The 18,411-nt window shown below is 35.2% G+C and overlaps 2 protein-coding genes across 2 annotated transcripts; one reads left to right on the forward strand and one right to left on the reverse strand.

Moving 5' to 3' along the window:
• The first annotated feature begins 5,694 nt into the window (after positions 1-5,694).
• LOC107814720 (phenylalanine--tRNA ligase alpha subunit, cytoplasmic-like) lies at positions 5,695-14,036 on the forward strand. Its single transcript, XM_016640171.2, has 18 exons — positions 5,695-5,931; positions 6,159-6,281; positions 6,542-6,634; positions 7,831-7,887; positions 8,056-8,111; positions 8,242-8,334; positions 8,978-9,068; positions 9,187-9,224; positions 9,360-9,398; positions 10,047-10,123; positions 10,197-10,281; positions 10,380-10,476; positions 10,567-10,663; positions 12,183-12,254; positions 12,439-12,505; positions 12,582-12,707; positions 13,604-13,658; positions 13,741-14,036. Exons 1-18 carry the CDS (start codon positions 5,785-5,787, stop codon positions 13,789-13,791), a joined length of 1,464 nt encoding a protein of 487 aa, XP_016495657.1. The 5' UTR covers positions 5,695-5,784; the 3' UTR covers positions 13,792-14,036.
• A 397-nt stretch (positions 14,037-14,433) lies between these two features.
• Positions 14,434-17,898, reverse strand: LOC107814721 (transcription termination factor MTERF2, chloroplastic). The gene is made up of 6 exons (XM_075238063.1): positions 17,063-17,898; positions 16,242-16,650; positions 15,834-16,049; positions 15,477-15,584; positions 14,941-15,215; positions 14,434-14,843 (listed from the first exon to the last, which is right to left on the reverse strand). The coding sequence occupies exons 1-6, from the start codon at positions 17,794-17,796 to the stop codon at positions 14,528-14,530; spliced, it is 2,058 nt and encodes a 685-aa protein (XP_075094164.1). The 5' UTR covers positions 17,797-17,898; the 3' UTR covers positions 14,434-14,527.
• Between the last annotated feature and the right edge of the window lie 513 nt (positions 17,899-18,411).

Below are 18,411 nucleotides of genomic sequence, written 5' to 3' on the forward strand. Positions count from 1 at the left end.
GCTTCGTTTCTTTTTTTCTCTTTTTAACGCTTCAGTACAACGTTACTGACGCCGGCTCCATTTTTACCCTGGTTTAAAAAACAAACGGAAAAGGGACACTTAAAAATATTGTATAAAAAAACCATCCGTTTCACTGTTTGGCCTATGGGTCCTTACCGTCATACTTTCATACATAAATATCCCTATTTTAAACGGCGAGCCACGTGTCGCCTCCTGAATGAATATCCCATCTCAAATAAAATAAACCCATATATCATAAGAAATGCCCTAATACCCGACCTAAAACCCCTAATTAATTAGGCCCAAACACAAAATACTTCTCAGTTCCACCTAACACCCCGTCTAAACCCCTGTTCTCTCACTCTCTTCTCTCTCACCACAATGTAATCGTGTTAGTAACGCACGAGGCTTTCCAGATAAAATCTTCTGATGGTTATGTCATTTTTTCTTACATCTGTCATTTATTTAATTATTTTTTGAGTTAGTGGTATCCTTTTTAAACAACTGTCAATTGTCGCTGGGGTTTTTCGATATTCTGTCAGGCATGCCCATTTTCTGTGTTTGGATTTGTGTATTCCTGATATATTTTGTTGTTTATTATGTCACTTCGGTATTTATTTTGTATGCATGTGCTTTTAACATATGGTCCCGAAAATTGGTTTAATGCATTTCGGCTTTTGTTACTATTTTTTGGGCACTTTATGTTAAACAACTATTTGATAAGTGGGAAGATGGGCTCTTTGTTCCCTTGTGCATGTTGTTTGTGAGCAAGAAGTTGATTTATGTTAGTTGTGTGGGTGAAAAATATGTTTCCTTTTCAGATTTTTTAATCATAGTTGTGGTCTCATGTTTGTTTATTGATTTTGAAGTAGTTGTATGTATCTTTACAGAGGGAGTCCCTTGTTGGTTTGTTTATTCTCAATTGATGATGTATGTATCTCGAGGGGTCCCTTGTTGATTTTGTATATTTTGTGGTCCCTATTTTCAGTTACCTATTTCCTAACTTGCTTTCTTCTTTTTTAATATTATCCAGATTATTAATATTGTTTACTTAATTATTTTTAGGTTATTAAAATAGTTAATGTTGACTTGAGGTTCAATCATGATGGTGAGTGGATCAAGGAACCACATCTCCTTTGTAGCAAGAAACTAGTTCATTTTTGGAAAGGGTATGATCCTGATTTACTGTCCTTTAAAGACTTAGTTGATGAGTTTATTTATGAGTTATGTTTTATGGGTGTTCAACAATTGATAGTAACTGGTCTTTCCGAAACTTATTATGAAATAGTAGGGGATGATGGTATTAGAAAGTCAATGTCTCTTGTATGGTGAATACTGTACAATTGATATATTTGTTGTGGATGAATGTGATGCAGTTGTAGATGTTCCAAATATTTTCTAAAATATTGAATCTTTTTTATCTATAATTAATGAAGCTGGAATAAATTGTAGTGAGAGTGAGAGTGAATCTGAATATGTGCATGATTCTGAAGAGTATGGCTCTAAAGAATTAGAGTCGACTACTGCACAACAGAAGAAAGAATTTTCTGAAGGTTTGAATGACTTTAAAGAGTTCATACGTTCTGTGTAAGGCACATTGAGTCAAATTGGTGCAGAAGTTAGATTAAAGGTGAATTGAAGAAGTTGTTGTAGTGGTATGCATGGTCAACATATGAAGAGGAGTTCAACGACCAACTGAAGAACTTGGGGGATTTAGATGTAGTTGCTGCCAAGGATCTGTTGAATTGTCCACCCTATATGTGGTGCAGAGCCTACATTGGTACAGTATGCAAGAATCATGTTGTTGACAATAATCTAATTGAATCTTTCAATTCTTGGATACTAGAAGCAAAGTTCAAGCTCATCATTGGGATGTTGGAGACTATTAGGGTCAAAGTAATGAATATGTTGAGAGAACATAAGGAATCAGTTGTGAAATGGACTGGTGAATTCAATCCTTAATCAATGAAGTTGTATAATGAGTACTTGAAGATAGTACACATCAGTTATAAGGTTCAGATCAATGGAGACTAAGGACATGAGATATCAGAGGCAATTGACAAGCATATTGTCAATCTAGTGATGAAGAGGTGCACTTGTAAGTCACGGGACCTTACTGGGATCCTATGCCCACATACAATTAAGGCATTGCAATACAAGAAAATTGATCCTTTAAATGAAAAGCGTTGGTATCATAGCAAGGAGGCATTTCTGCTAAGATACAAGTATAAGTTGTAACGTGTGAAGGGAGAAACATTGTGAAAAATAGACCCTTCTGAAGCAACGGAACCATAAATGGTCAAACTTGCTGGCAGGCCTAAGGTGAAGCATGTCATAATGAAGGGTAGAGTGATGACATATGGCAATTGTGGACGGCCAAATCATAACATTAGGAGTTGTGACAAAGTAACTACTTATTATACTAAACTTTGTTAGTTATACATTACCATTTCTTCATCTAACTGATTCTTTTATGTGGCAGCCAAGGCAAGAAAAAATGGTCCCCAAGGCAAAAGCGAAGCATGTTAGAAGAGGTTTAATTGATGAAGATGTAGGGAATCCAACCGAATAAGACATTAATTTGTCAGCCCCTCAAAAGACACAAAATAGTCAAACCAGCAATGGTGTATTTATGTCTACACCAATTTCATATTTTGAACAGGAAGAAGACCATATTCTAAGGCCTAAGGTTATCTCAGAAACCCTCACTAGACTTCAAAAAAGGCAGCAACAAACAATACCAACTTCTACAAGGGAAATCAGCTTCAGAGGAAACAAAATTTCGTTACTCATCAAACAACTTAACTTGGAAAAGAAAAGGCTGTAATGACTATAAATCAGTTGGAAATGGAATGTAAAAAAAAGAGAAGCAAGTTGAAGCCAAGGAATTGACAATATCGGTAGTATTTGGATGTAAAGTATTAGTTTTTAATGATGTAATTACTGCTTATGACAGTACTCGTATTTTGGTGATTTGGTAATATACAGATATAATTACTGCTTATTGACAGTACGCTAAAAGATTTGGATGTCACATTATGATTCAGGTTGTGTAAGTTTTTCGTGATGTTATAGTGTGGCATCCAATTATCTATTTTAATTGTAACTGGTATTCAGATTGAAGTTGTATGAATATCTAGTTACTTTTGTGTATCTTTTGTGTTTGTGTGTGTTGATTAGCTGCTTCTATGTATCTTTTTGTATTTGTGTGTGATGATTCAATAGTTGCAAGCGCGTGTAAATTTCTCCAGTTATTTTGTATTGGTTTTGTGTTGTGTGTGTGCTGATTTGGTAATGTGTTTGTGTGTTGTAGAGGGCCGTTAAAAATGCAGGGATGTCTCCATATTAATATGACAAATTAATGTCTGTTATGGAAGACATTAGGGATCAATTGGCAGGGATCAATCCTGTATTTTTTATCACTGCTATGGAAGACATTAGAGATGTCATTGATGCTGCGAGTCTGATGGAAAGTGTTGCAAAATAAGACTAAAAAAACATGAGCATCATTCACATAGGGTTTAGGATGAACAACAGAATACATCATATTAATGGGAAAATTGACTACACCCGTTTTACCAAGTCAATTACAATATAACATAAAAAAATTACAACACTAATATAATACATCACTTTATCAATTGTGATACAACAAATCTAACTAACAGAGCACATGACATCATAATCAACATCTTCATCTTCACTACTTTCTCTTCTCTTTTAATTCCCTTGATTTGTTGACTTGATAGTTGCACATACCTTCCAAAGTATCAATTTTTTTGCTTTCAATTATCTCTTTATATCTTATCCGCATCCAATGAAGTATTCAAAGTCTGAATTTTAAATATTGCTGCCTCCAATTTAGTCTTTAAATTACTAATTACCACCGATGCTCTATCTGATAGCACATCACCGTGCCACTACAAGTAACCACGAGAATCTTGTTGTAAAACCAAAACCAATAAAGGGTAACCCTAAGATCCCCAACTGAAATATAAAGAGTAAAAGCTGAAAATTAGAAAACAACAAATTTAAGAATATTCAAAAAATAAAACTTACTTTAGGTTTCAGACACTTGTAAAATCTCCTTCCAGGATTATCAATATTTTTGGAAGTGAAGAAGTTGGCAATTTCACTGCAATAACATGTCCTCTTCGATGCACAATTTTTTTTGACATTATACAATTCCTAATGGTTAGATAAATATGAAACTTAGAAGAAATTAGGTGAAAATAACCCTGGGATTCAATGAATCGAAGTGAAAGAATTAAGAAGAGGACATGTTGAAGGAACCCTAGAGAGAAGAGGGTGAGAGAAGAGGGGTTCAGACGGGGTGTTTAGGTGGAAACAGGGAAATATTTTATATTTGGGTCTAATTAATTAGGGGTATTGGGTCGGTAGCGGGGTGGTTCTTGTGATATATGAATTTATTTTGTTTGAGTGGAGACATTCATTCATGAGGCGACATGTGGCTCGCCATTTAAAACATGGATATTTATGCCGGGAAGTATGACAGTAAGGACCCTAGATGCTAGATATTGAAACAGAGATTTTTTTATACAATCATTTGAAAGCTAGATAATATAAGCATGCCGGGTAATTAACTTAGGGGCATGCGTATTACCCTGCATTACCCGGTATGCTTATTAACTTAGGGGCATGCTTATTACCCTACACTACCCGACATGCTTATTAACTTAGGGGCCATTTTTTTTAGACAAATTGTGCAAAAATTAATAATATAAATATTAGTAATAGGTATTGTAATGTAGGATTCGTTTATTGTATGCATTATTTCTTGTTTAGATTTTTAGTTTGATATATTACATATTAGTATATTGTATAATCTAAAATACTTGTTTATTTTTTAAGCAAAATAAATAATTTCTTACTATTATGATTGATTTATATACTACTAATCCGCATTCTTATTTCACAATACAAGATTTTTAAATAAATCATTGATATTTGTTAAAGGCGATGGCATATGCATTTATATTTTGTTTCTAAGTGTTTCCTAAATCTTCTTTTGTCTAATTCTATTTCTCATAAAATAATATTTAAATTTTGCATAATTATGGATCTATCATTTATGAGAAAAATAAAAAAGAGAAATCAAATGTTGTATTAATTAATGTAAATTTTATGTGGAGATTATATCTCCTCAAATTCCAACCACAAAATTGTATAAACCAATACCGATTTATATGTGGAGATTATATTTTCTAAAATTTAAACCAAATAGATCCTCACATCATGTTGTTATGTTAAATTAATTGAATTTTACCTGATATAACAATCAAGTCACTAAATTTTTTCACATTAACCTTACGTTCTTGAACCAATAAGGATCTTTCAGATAACTTAACCTCCTCTATAGTATATGAATTTTCACCTATTGTCCATTCGACTTCATCTTTGAAACTGATTTTAGGCTCTAACTATTAATTGACGGTTGTTGCTGAATAACCCTTAAATTTTTGAGGCATTGGATGTCATTCAACATATAGCTACATTAAAAAAAAAAAGTATTAAAAAAAACATATAGCTACAAGCGAAAAAAATAATATATAAACTCAAAACATTTATATCATAAATATTACTTATTTAAAATTTTTAACACAAGAAAGGACTAGGGAACAAAATAAGAAACACCACATTCAAAACACACTAGTTTGATTTTGTCAAATTTTAACTTCCGTTAGTTTGCGGGACCAAATTGGAAAAAGGAATATAACCGCTGCTGGGACAAGGATAGCAAAACAGCAAAACCCTACAAAGAATATGGCTGAAGACGCCATTCTAGCTTTTCTTGAGAAGAATGATGAGATTTCTGATAGTGGAAAATTCGCCGATGAACATTGTTTCGCCCACGATGAGATCGTCAATGTCATTCGCAGCCTTAATGGATTTAGGCTTGTTGATGCTCAGGTGCTTAGTTATTGATTTAATTGTTTTAAAGTTATTAGAAAGCTAACATGTCCTGGACCACGGACAAGTTGAGGAAAATTCTTATCTTATTTTTCATCCTACACTTTGAATAGAATGAATGAGGCTGTTTTGTAAATTGTCTCTTTATGTATATAACATCTGTACGAAACATCGGGAAATAGCTTTCACGAATGTGAGACGATGTTTGAATTTATTGACTTGTGCAGGATATTAGGAGAGAGAGATGGGTGCTTACTGAAGAGGGGAAAACCTATGCTGCCGTAGGTTCTCCGGAATTCCAGCTTTTCTCAGTAGTGCCACCGGAGGGAATTGCACGCGAGGACTTGCAGGTTATTCTTGGTTTTTAATTTCTTGTTCATTTTACATCAAAGAAAGAATTAAGTTATTTTACTAAGTGATTTTCATGATCCATTTTAAATATCAAACAGAACAGAATTATAACGGGCAAAATATGAAAATTCCAAAAAAAGAAAAGAAAGGAAAGTTGTAATAATTTAAAGAAAGATTCATCAAACTAGCAGTTTTTTGTTATATGTGTTCATTGTTTAGTGAAACTCTCTCTTGACTAAATGCGATTATCTGGATGCAGAAAAAGTTTGTTCCTGCAGTTTATAAAATTGGTTGTCAGCAAGCTATAAAGAATAAGTGGGTGGAGATGGCGAAGACCCACGTTTCAAGGAAGGTACAGTAGGCAAACACACAAGAGTTTACTTTCCCTTGTCCTCCGCTATATTTCTATCATCTGCATTTTGTTTAGTTGGATTAAAAACTGTACCTTTGTTCTTGATAAAAAACCTGTACCTTGGTTCCAACCCTTCCCCCAAAACAAAAAGTTTCTCCCTCTTGGTAGCAAAAGTTTATTCCCTTGTTTGAGCTTTCCTTCTTTGTTGCTTGCTCGTCTCTCATTCAGAGTTGAGTTGTTGTCTCTGCTTCTCAACCGGTAAACTCGTCCACACTCTTCATTTTGATAGGTAGCAGTAGCGTTGCTCTCTTGCAACTTTAATTTTATTTTCAACCTCACCTGTTATCATATATTGATCTTTTCCACCTCTGCAATAGCTTCTTGGTACTAAACATTAATAAATTACCTTACTTTATACAAAAAAGATGAATTTCAAACTCACCTCTACTTAAAGTTTTGAACACCTTTAACACCATTATAATCTACTAGAGTTCTTCTCCTTGAGCCTGTAAGTGCAAAAATGTATCTCTACAATCTTCCTGAAGATTAGGACCCAAGTGGCGCCATTACTTTCAAGAGCTAAATGGTTGGAAGTCTATTGCTGAGTGCTGACCCTTCCACTAGAAAACATCTTTCTCTGTAAATGGACTATTCCTCCCCCTCCAAAAAAAAAAAAAAAGGAAGAAGAAGTAGAGGGAAGATAAATGGACTTGTTTCATCCTGTTATCTTGTTAAACTGATGAATAACAGTTTATCTATTCCTTGGTCCCCTGTGGCGCTTGCTAAGGATAGCCAAATAAACAGGAATATTACCCCTCATGCCTCACAATGATTATGAAGGCCTGAAAAATCCCTTATTACTTGCTTAATACCAGTTCTTTTGCGATAATAAAGCACCATTGCTAGCATACATTCAGCACTATTAAACTGTAGCTCAGTAGCTGTCCCTCAACTTCCCTTGTGGTGGTTCCTGAAATTTTCTTTTTCTCCTTCTATGTTTATTCCTCTTTATTGTTTGCCATCTAGCTATCTATAGCACGTTGCTCTTTTGTTTTACTGTTTCTTTTCTTATCTGTTGAATAAGGTCTCTGTGAACTTTAATGCAGAAGCAGCAAGTGAAGTTGACTTCTACATGTGCTTCTTTTTATACTTTTTACGGGGATCCACTCTTTAGTCTATTTGTTAACTTCATGTAGGTCCAACATGCTGATGACAAAGTTAAAAATTTGCTCTTGCGGATACAAAATGGCGAGGTATATAAATCTGTATTCAGTGATCATCTTATCCCCAACCTTCACTTTTTACTCGCCCTTCATCTTTACTATTGTCTCTCCTCCCACCCAGCAAGCCAGTTATGGTTTTGTCGCTAGTTGACTATGTCATAGTTAATCAATTTGTCTTTAACAAGCAATGCATTGCAGGCTGTCAATCAGGAGGATATCGATGCTCTAAAGCGAAGAAAACTAATAACTCAGCAGTAATTATCTACCCTTCAAATTCCTTTCGCCAGCACTTGATTTTTTACAATTTTCCTAATACGTGGTAAAATGCTGGTTCTTAAATATGCACTAAAAGGTCCTAACTATGCAGTTGATGTTTACAATTAGGGTTTGGAAAGGAAACTCAGTAAGAAAAGGTCCTAATTATGCTCCTAAAAGGAAAAGAGCAGCTACTGATCTCACTCGGGAAAACTTACAGAGGTAATTTTCTGACTCGTTTTCTCTGGGAAGAATAGATATTATTTGGAAGTTGCTTTTAGTAAATGTTTAATAAATTAACTGATGGAGTTGTTTTTCTCACAGTTGATTTTTGGTTGCTGCTCGAGTTAAAAAATGTGTGCCTTGGAACTTGGACTGAAATTTATTTCCATTTCTTATTTATTTCAGTACATGTGTCAATAGGTGAGGATTTGCCTCATAAAAAGATAACTAGGTCTCTTCAGTTATGCGTTCAACTCTAGTTAAATTATTGGAAAAACTAGTATTTTGGAATGTGACAGTTTGCAAACCTAAAGCTTCTGAATATGCCTGAATAGGGAATTTGTATCAATTTCCAAGGCTGGGTGGGTGATGGGTCTTGCGCTGGCCCCTATGTGCCTTATATAATAATACAGTACCCGGCCGGAAAAAGAGACATTTTATGTTTGTATGTAGGTCTAGGCATAGGCTAATTGTACCATGACCTATATAAACCCCAATGCTAATGTAACATATCATAGTTTACTTAAAGAGTGCAAGGGTCCACTAGAGAAAATAAAAATTGGTTTTAGTTTACTTAAAGAGTGCAAGGGTCCACTTGAGAAAATAAAAATTGGTTTAGTTCTAATTGCTTGTTCCTTTGAAGGGGTGACTGGAAGGAATTGGAATTTAAAGAGTACAACTTCAGTGCTAAAGGTCAGCCAGTTGAAGGTGGCTATCTTCATCCATTGCTCAAGGCATGTTTTTGGTTCCATTTCTCATTATTGGTTGTTTAAATTAATTTTGTTCTGTTAACCAACTGAGGCCAGAATGCCTTCCCTCATGTGTTGATAAAATGATACCATCTTGTTGCAGGTTAGGCGGCAGATACAAATGGTTTTTCTTAATATGGGGTAGGGCTAAATGACCTTTTCCCGTGTCTATATGTGGATGCTGTATATATGCATGAATATGTGTGTGGATGAATGTGTCGATGTATATATTCAGTTATTTATTTGGGAGTTCTTTGTTGTGGACTATGATTGCAGGTTTGAGGAGATGCCAACAAATAATTATGTTGAAAGCAGGTAAGCTATTATCCTCTGTTAGTTTTTTCCTAATACAAGTGAGCCTGTTATAATCGAGGGAATAGATAGAATTCCCAAAGAAAAGGGTTGTTAGGTTATTTTCCTTTTGTCCAAATAAATGGAGCCGACTGACATTTCCTTCGCATGGATCTAGTGAAGAGGTTGATATGTAAATATTTGAATAAAAATCCTACTTTGTTCTCAATTAGAACTGCATGTTTTGGCTATTGTCATTTTACTTGCTAAAGTTCCTAGTACATAAGGCAGTCTCAAAGTACCTTATCTCTTTCTGCTGTAAAGCATTTGCCAAATACTGGTACTATTTTTTCATGTTTAACATTCATGAGCTTCTGTTGGTGAACAATCAAATTTGTTGAACATAGATGGTAAACTATAGCTACTGAACACTCATGAGCTTTCAAGCTCAAACTCCTTTAAGAAAAAGACCTTTCAAACTTAAATTGATACTAAACCTTAAAGTTCACTTGCCATCATACACGGTATACCATTTACATGTGATTCTTCTCTGATATATACTTAGTGGTGATTTTGTGCACTGTCATTTTCTTCCCTGTAAAAAATTTCAAGAATTACTTTTTGTCTTAGTCCTGAAAGAAGTTACATCAATGTGGCTGATCATACTTGCAGTTTTTGGAACTTTGATGCACTTTTCCAGCCACAACAGCACCCTGCCCGTGATTCCCATGATACATTCTTTTTGAAAGGTTAGTTTGACTTTTACATTTTATCCACTTCATCCGATACTCTTCTAATGAACTATTTGTTTGACTTTTGTAGTACCTTCCACTACAAAGATGCTTCCAGAAGATTATGTTGAGCGCGTAAAACAAGTTCATGAATCTGGTGGTTACCAATCTAGGGGGTATGGTATAATACTGCTGATCCTGAATTCAGTGTCACCCACATTTGTGTCAAGGTTTTGACACCCACGTACAGTATTTAATGATGCTTCTTGCTTAGATATGGGTGTGATTGGAAAAGAGAGGAAGCAAACAAGAATCTTTTGCGGACACATACTACTGCTGTTTCGTCAAGAATGTTGTGTGCATTAGCTCAGGTCCGAATCGCTCGCCATATCCAGAATCAATATTTCATGTATATTCTACATAGTGAGGTTTTTAATTATCCGTATGACATCTTATTGCAGGAGCCGTTCACCCCCAAGAAATACTATTCTATTGATCGTGTTTTCAGAAATGAAGCAGTTGATAAGACACATCTTGCTGAATTTCACCAGATAGAAGGTTACTTATAATTATTCAATTTTGTGTCGCATCCATATTTTACGGGTTCCTTGATATATATTTTTTCTGCTCTTGCTGCTTCTATGGTACCACACCTTAAGCTTAGAATAGAGACTGGTCCTTGAAGTGCCTGCAAAACTGATTTGTCAATTGGCTGTGTTCCTCATGGTAGAATTATGATGAGCCTTCCTTTAGATACTGTATGATGCATTGCTTGGTTTCTTTCTGTTTTAAGTTGGCAAGGTAGGTCCAAGTATTTCTATCACTTACCCTGACAGACTGACACCCCATTATCAAAGAGCAATTACCTTCACGTATCACAACTAGGGATCAGTTTGGTTCACGGACTAGTTATAAAAATATTATATTACAAGGATATTTAGGTGAATAATAATGTAGGAATTGCTATATGGTGAATAATAATACAATGATTGTTACGTCAATTGTTATCTAGAGATTCCTGATTAAAAAAATAAATAAATTATGTAGAGATTGTCTACTTAAAGGGCTTTTGTCTTTAGATATGCTTATACATGTATTTCTTATTCTATTTTTTCAAGCATAAAATAATACATAAATTCTCGCATAAGTTGTGTTAGTAATGCATGGTTAAGACATACCAAACACTGCATTTGTTATCAATAGTTTTATGCCGAAAACTAGGTGTGTTAGTTATGCAAAGCTTAAATTAGCAATGCAGAATTTTATGTCGTAAACCAAAAGTACACAATCTCCAATAATTCAAAGACTTTTTGATACTATTTTCGTTGTACTATATATTAGTACGATGCCAAAATTTGGCTTTATACTTGGTGTATTTGCTTCATAGCTGACAGGTGATAGGTACTACATTGCGGGAATAGAATTTAGGGCTCGATATTTTTTTCTTAGTTGTGATTTGTGAACTTACTGAGTTTTTGACATCTTCTGCTCCCAAGAAGAGGATTTATTTGGGGGGTGGGGTTGGAGCTTCCGTCTAAGGTTGGGAAGTTACTGAAAGTCTGAAACTATTCTGTCTACCAGCTAAAAGATCTTTCTTTTTTCAATTAGCAAGTCATTTCACCTTTGTTTTTATTTTTAGATTTCATGTTTGAATGTTATATGACTTACTGAGTGACTGTACAGTTGGTCTGCTAACCTTTCTTGACATGCTATCAGACTGAAAGCATATTGATCTCTTACCAAGTTGAGTTTAACACTGGCATTAGCAGAAGCCTGAGTTAGATTTATTCTACATATTTTTTTCTTGATAAGGTAAAATTTTATTAATAAGCTACCAAGATGGTACAGAAAATTACAAAAAGCAGCCTTTAGTCCACATACTTCTGAAACATGTTTCTGCATCTGTGTAAATTCTGTAGTGTAAATAGGTCATCTATAGCTATCTTTTCATATTCAAACATGATACTGTGTGAAACTATGTTGTGTTTGGTAATTGTTCAAGTATGTCTTGTTCTTCATCTGCGTTCTGTTCCTGTTAACAGTTGCATGAACTCTTTGTCATTGTTTCTCATTCCAGGCTTAATATGTGATCGTGGACTTACTCTTGGTGACCTGATTGGTGTTCTTCATGACTTCTTTTCTCGTCTAGGTAACCAATCAACACTATGCTGTATTCTTGCTTGTGTTCTATTTTTGGTACAGAAATGTCTGCATCAAGTTTTGGGTTTCACACAAAAGATAGAGCTTGCAGCAACATCATGTCCAACTCAATTACATGACTTTCTAACTTTGAGAGGGCTAATTTAACATTTCTTTTCTTTTTCTAATTACAGGAATGTCCAAGCTTCGGTTCAAACCTGCTTATAATCCTTATACTGAGCCCAGCATGGAAATTTTCAGGTTTGTAGTAGTATATGTGACGCGAATGCACAAATTTTCAACTCAGCATTAATTTCATTTTCTTTTGTTTTGTCAGCTACCATGAAGGTTTACAGAAGTGGATAGAAGTTGGAAATTCTGGTATGTTTAGGCCTGAAATGCTGCTTCCCATGGGGCTTCCAGAAGATGTTCGGGTTATTGCCTGGGGTCTTTCGCTTGAGAGGTACACAAACTGTTAGCAGCATCATGTTCTTATTTATAAATTTTAATAATTAGCTGTGTACTTATATTGCTGGTGATGTTGATGGAGTTGTGAGTTGTTTTCATGTTTAAACTTAATAATAATTAACCGGTCAGGAAAACTGATAACCATAGTAAAAGAACACTTGCATTCGTTGTTTTCATTAGCCATATTACCTGAAAGCACTGACTGTAGCAAGAAAGATCACAAAGTTAATTTGTATCTATGATTCATCTTATTTGTGCGAACATGTGACTATTCAAATCAAATAGAAAAGTTCTAGTCTCAAAACCTTGGATCATTTACATGTTTAATAGCAAGTTGGAGAGATTTGTGGCATAACAGAAGTGGGTCGCAAGAGTAAAAGAAGGTGTCAGTTTGGTTTTAATGGTACTCAAATTGTTTACTGCTGAACACTTCAAAGCCTCAATGACTAAGGTGCTCTCATGCAATGCGTGCGATAGTTTCTGAATGTAAGTCCTCTGGCTTTGGTGTAGTTGCTGCAGTTGTTTGCAGCTCTTGGTAATGTCTTGAGATGGAAAGAGAAGAGTGGTGCAGGGGAAGGAGGGGGAGAGAGAAAAGGAACAACTACGGGTTGGTAGTTTTATAGTACCCTGATTAGCTGGTCGTAGTTGAGTAATCATGAGGGAGGGTAGATGGTCTCTTTGTTGGTTTGGATGAAAATTCTCTGCTTGCATGTGGGTTGATCAGTTGACAAGGATGTATCTATAATTTGAAAAACCTGACCGGTGGCGTAAGATCTATTACACATATGACTTATGCTAATTACATGCTCTGTTTATATTGCTCATTCCATGTAAATAAATTTATGAACACATGCTTCATGGAAGCTTATTTTGCTTGTATTCGTGCACCAGGCCTACCATGATTCTCTATGGATATGACAACATCAGAGATCTTTTTGGTCCCAAGGTATAATTGGCACATAATCAACTATATTTTGGTAGGATTTCTCAGCAATGCCAATGTTTGACCTTCCTGTTGGTTTTTGCAGGTGGATCTAGCTGAACTCAAAAAGAATCCAATATGCCGGCTTGGACTTTAGTAACTCATACCATTCTCGACTTGTGGGTCCATTCTATCACGCGTCGACATGCTTGATTGTTTTGAGATAGATTTTTTCTGCAGGGCCAGCTAGTTGAGGTCATTTTTTGTTTTACAGTGGGACAACTTTCACCGGAATTTATTGTAGATGGACAATTTTCTACATACAGTTGAGATTGTTGATACAAATGTGAAGAATATATTTTAAATGGATGGAAGCTGTATTCAAGTTTGGATTTTGACTCATTTAATCCCCTCATAATACTTGCTTGTATAATCATGAATTTGAACCAGATTAGCAAACTTTGTGCAATCCGGGGTTGCTTAGATTGCGGGTGAACATATCATAGCTCGCAGATCTACTTCTTGCAAACTCTTTTATGCAGCAAACATATAGTTAATTTTATTTGTTCGTCAAACTATAAGAGTAAAGGCATAACTGGTACAATTTAACAGTGACAACTAAAAGGTTTGCATTAATGCAATTCTCTTGGTGAGTGGCGCACTCGAATTACCTGCTACCTAAGATGCAGTGAAAACTTTCTAAGTTTCTAATATTCCATCTTAAATATCAGGCTTAGATTGACAGAAGTAGTTAATCTGTTATCTAGTGATCTCAGATCCAAAATCTTTCAAGGGCATGTGCTGAGTAATATTATCCCTATTAAACTACCAAATAAGAAAGAAAAAAAGTACGTAACAAATTATATCACAATTCTATATGCAATTTTTGTATGTTATGCAGAATTCTGAATATGTGCAGTAGGTAAATCTTTGTAATCAGATGAGAGATCTGCGTTTTCTTCTAGTATCTCAGCTGTTTGAAAATCAAAAGGCAACTTTTCGATGGAGCAATCGATTTGAGTATCTGCCTCCTTATCATCTATGACACCGGATTCAAATCTTAAGCGTCTTTCAACAGCAGCATGAACCCTCTGTTTAAATTCATCATCTGTGCTTGCCAACATATACCGAAGCTTGAAGTTTATACGATTCTCCACCATAATCTTGTGTCTAGGAACTATTCTTTCGTCGAGTGAATAGCTGAAAAACCTGCAAAATAGATGTCACTTTCAGCAGAATAACGTATAGCATACTGCACTTTATCGTTAAAAAATAAAATAAAATTGGAAGGACATATGCGAAATACCTTGGAAATTCAATAAGATCCTGCAAAGGCCGAACCATCATCCGTCGCAAATAACGATACTTGGGGCGAAGGATGTCTATATTGTATGTTAGTAGCATTGGAAAATCAGCAACCATTTCACCTAATTGTCTGAGAGTTATACCCAGGGAAAGAAAATACTTCACATTGTGATCCAATTTATTGGCAATGCTGCATCCTAGAAGCTCTGGTCCTAGAGCTATCACCTTTCCAATATTTTTCTGGGAGACACCAGCTTTTGTCAAAAGGAATATGACCTATAAGATAGCCAATCCAATATCAGTTGTGCTCCGACTCTTAAGTAGTAAGCAGTCCGTAAACAGATGTAACCAACAACACAGCATTAACGAGATAGAGCTGTATAGTTGCTCTGATTCCTAAAACACGACTTAGTTTCTTCATGTGATCCATTATAGGCATGGCACTATCACCAAATATTTACTAGAACGACAGAGGGCCAACATTGTTTAAACAATTCGGATGAAATATACAGAGTCAGAAAAGGGAAATGAACGGACCACTGGACGTATCTTCTTGTAGAGGCTGAAAGTGAGTAACCTGGGAAACCTGACTAGCACATTGCCAATAGCATCTTGTTGGACACCTATGTCTCGTAAGAATTGAACCTTCAGTAATTGAGAAGGCAAGTCATTAGCAAGGAAAACGAAAAGGGAAAGGAGATATCTTAAAGCAAAAAAGAAATTCTAGTTATATCGTTCTGGTTTGAAGGGATAAAATGCACTACAGAAGTTTGGGTTGCCAACAAAAACTTCAAATTATTGCGAAAAGACTGAGTTGCCTCATAGATCGAGGTTTAAGTACTTGTATGTTGATGCCCCGACACCTAATGTAGCTTCACACAAGCCAAAACATACCTTAGACACAATGGTGTTCTCGAAATCAACACAGAATAGCACCGGCCTGGTAACTAGAATTCTTCTCATACCGTCTTTCGAAATCCCTAGGTAATAAAAGTACTTGACAAGAGGCTTGAACTTTTCTTCAATACCACAACCCATCAAATGCGGTTTAAAAGCTAATAATCTTCCAACATCTTCATTGCTGAGGCCAAACTCCTTAAGATATGCAACCTGAATGAAGAGTCATGTTTCACCAAGAAAAAATTGGGAATATAAGCTTGCAGTCTAAAATTTAAATCACCCAAGTGACATGCCGTAAACATTAATTAGATGATTCTTCAGTTCATTTTACACCACAAAGGGAAAACACAAGAAAGCATATATATCAATGAATATTGGGAGGAAATGAGTTAAAGCAGACACCTTTTGGTTCATCTCTTCCATAGAGAAGTAGCCAATCACCTTAGGATAGTCAAAAACCATTGTTCCAAAATCCTTCTCATCCATTCCCATATCAAAATAGAACTTTGTACGGGACTCTAGTTCTTCCGTGCTGAAGGACAATATTTCAGGACATCGGCCTACAATATACCCTATCCAATCTCTCTTCACTCCTTTGTTCTCCAAGTACTCAACGATCTCATCCAATTCTTCCAAGCTCCGACCTAATACATTCTCCTTAGATCTAATCATTACAAGCCCAATAAATCTTCCCTTCACATGAATCGACTTCAACCACTCAGCCAAACGTCTTATGGATTCAAGATTTCCTCCGGACTTGCAAATGAGGTTTGCAATTTGCGGATATGACAATGCATTGTGTTTCAACCACCTGCAAGATATGTAGGAGTAGTTTGATTCACACACTAGTTATGCAATGTTTGTAATACATGGATCCTTACACGGTAAATAATGCATGAAATTGCTATTTGATGAATAATAGTACATGAATTGTCGTACAGAGATTGTGATACTTAAGTCAAGAAACTAACCTTTCCTACTATTCTCATGATATATATTCTTATTCTACATTCTATCCCTAGACTCACGCGTAAATTATGCAAATATTATTTATATATAGATTCTTGTAATGTAAAACAAAAGTTCTATTTTTAATGCAGAGGTTTATACCAGAAACCAAACGTCTTATTTACAATGAAAATAATGCAAGGATAAGATTTTATTATCGAGCTCAGTGAGCAAAATGTGTGAAGTCAAAATTCAATGTGCATAATCTGTTGTACCTCACAATTGGCACGACACCGGACTCATCTATAAAGGCTCTAGCACGAACATTGAATGACGAATCCAAGAACTCAGGCATTTGTTTCATTGAAGCAGCTTGAATCATCACAAAATCTATAAAATCATCCAAATATGAAACCAAATTCGTCGAATATGTAATCCCAAATCTGCCTTTTCTCATTGCTTCTTTAAAAATCTCAACTGTCACTTTCCTCCTTATCTCAAGTGCCTTAATTAACATCTCATCATCATCATCATTAAAGCCACTCCCTCTTTTGGAATCAAACAAAGAGGAAATATTTGATTGAACATAAATAGAACCTGGAAACTGAGGGGTTCTTTTCCTTATTAATGACATTTCTAGAACCTTCTCTTTATCTTCTTCTAGTACAGCACATTCTTGCTTCTCCGGTTCAGCTGAACCGGCAACTGGTTCTTGGTATGCTTCCGGTTTATTATCATTTGATGAGAGGTAACGGAGGAGTACAGCTGAGGATTTTGAATTGTGTTTTCGAGTGATACCCTTTTCACTATTTAAGGTAGTGGTGGTGTTGGTATCAGATTCTTGGTTTTTAAGGTGGCGGGGTTGCTGGTTGGGGTGGTGGGTGGAAAAAATGGGAAAAAGACGATGTTTTTTTGGAGAGAAGTGTATAATGGTGTGTAGAGTAGTTTGATGTTGGTTTATGGATTGTGGAGTGAAAGAGAAATGATGGTGATGAAGCTCACAGAGCATCTTCAATGGAGGAAATTCGAATTTGGATAAAGCTCTGTAAATATCTCGTTATAGTTAAGCTAAAGCTAATAGTGAAAAGAAGAAGGGGCCCAAGAAGTTAGTCGAAACTATACTTGAGTACGAGAAAACAATATAATTTGCACCTGGGATCGTAAGGCTTTTCAAATTATCGCCTTGATAATTATGCTATTTAATATTATTTTACTATGAAGAAGTGAGTATTTACCATTTCACAAACATGTAGTTATAATTTCACTCGCGCATTTGAAATAAATTACCTTCACCATTTATCTTATATATGTCGACATTTGATTGAGAATGTTAAAAAATTTAGTACAAAGGTATCATTAGAACTTAAGATATTCAATATGTTATGCAATTTTTATGGCTATAAGATCATGCCATTAAAATTAAAATGAGAGTTTAAAATTACGAATTATTCGACACAGAAATGTGCGTTTTTTAAAAAGTGGTGTATAAAATAAAACAGTACGATTAAGAGCTAAAACTAACGATTGAAATATAAAGAGCACATTGCATTGTAAATTTTTTGTTTGCATTATATTTCAATATTTTTTGAATTAGATTAGGAAATCATATATGTTTTAAGTAGTA

Source organism: Nicotiana tabacum, chromosome 19 (genome assembly GCF_000715075.1).
Source record: "Nicotiana tabacum cultivar K326 chromosome 19, ASM71507v2, whole genome shotgun sequence".
Lineage (NCBI taxonomy): Eukaryota > Viridiplantae > Streptophyta > Magnoliopsida > Solanales > Solanaceae > Nicotiana > Nicotiana tabacum.

Bases quoted from the DNA above. Each gene is read 5' to 3' on its own strand.
- LOC107814720 (XM_016640171.2), top strand. From the start codon at position 5,785: ATGGCTGAAGACGCCATTCTAGCTTTTCTTGAGAAGAATGATGAGATT. The intron at 6,282-6,541 runs GTTATTCTTGGT...ATCTGGATGCAG, and splicing joins TTGCACGCGAGGACTTGCAG to AAAAAGTTTGTTCCTGCAGT. The intron at 13,659-13,740 runs GTATAATTGGCA...TGGTTTTTGCAG, and splicing joins GAGATCTTTTTGGTCCCAAG to GTGGATCTAGCTGAACTCAA.
- LOC107814721 (XM_075238063.1), bottom strand. From the start codon at position 17,796: ATGCTCTGTGAGCTTCATCACCATCATTTCTCTTTCACTCCACAATCC. The intron at 16,651-17,062 runs GTACAACAGATT...CATATCTTGCAG, and splicing joins GGTGTCGTGCCAATTGTGAG to GTGGTTGAAACACAATGCAT. The intron at 16,050-16,241 runs GTGTCTGCTTTA...CTCTTCATTCAG, and splicing joins TGGAAGAGATGAACCAAAAG to GTTGCATATCTTAAGGAGTT.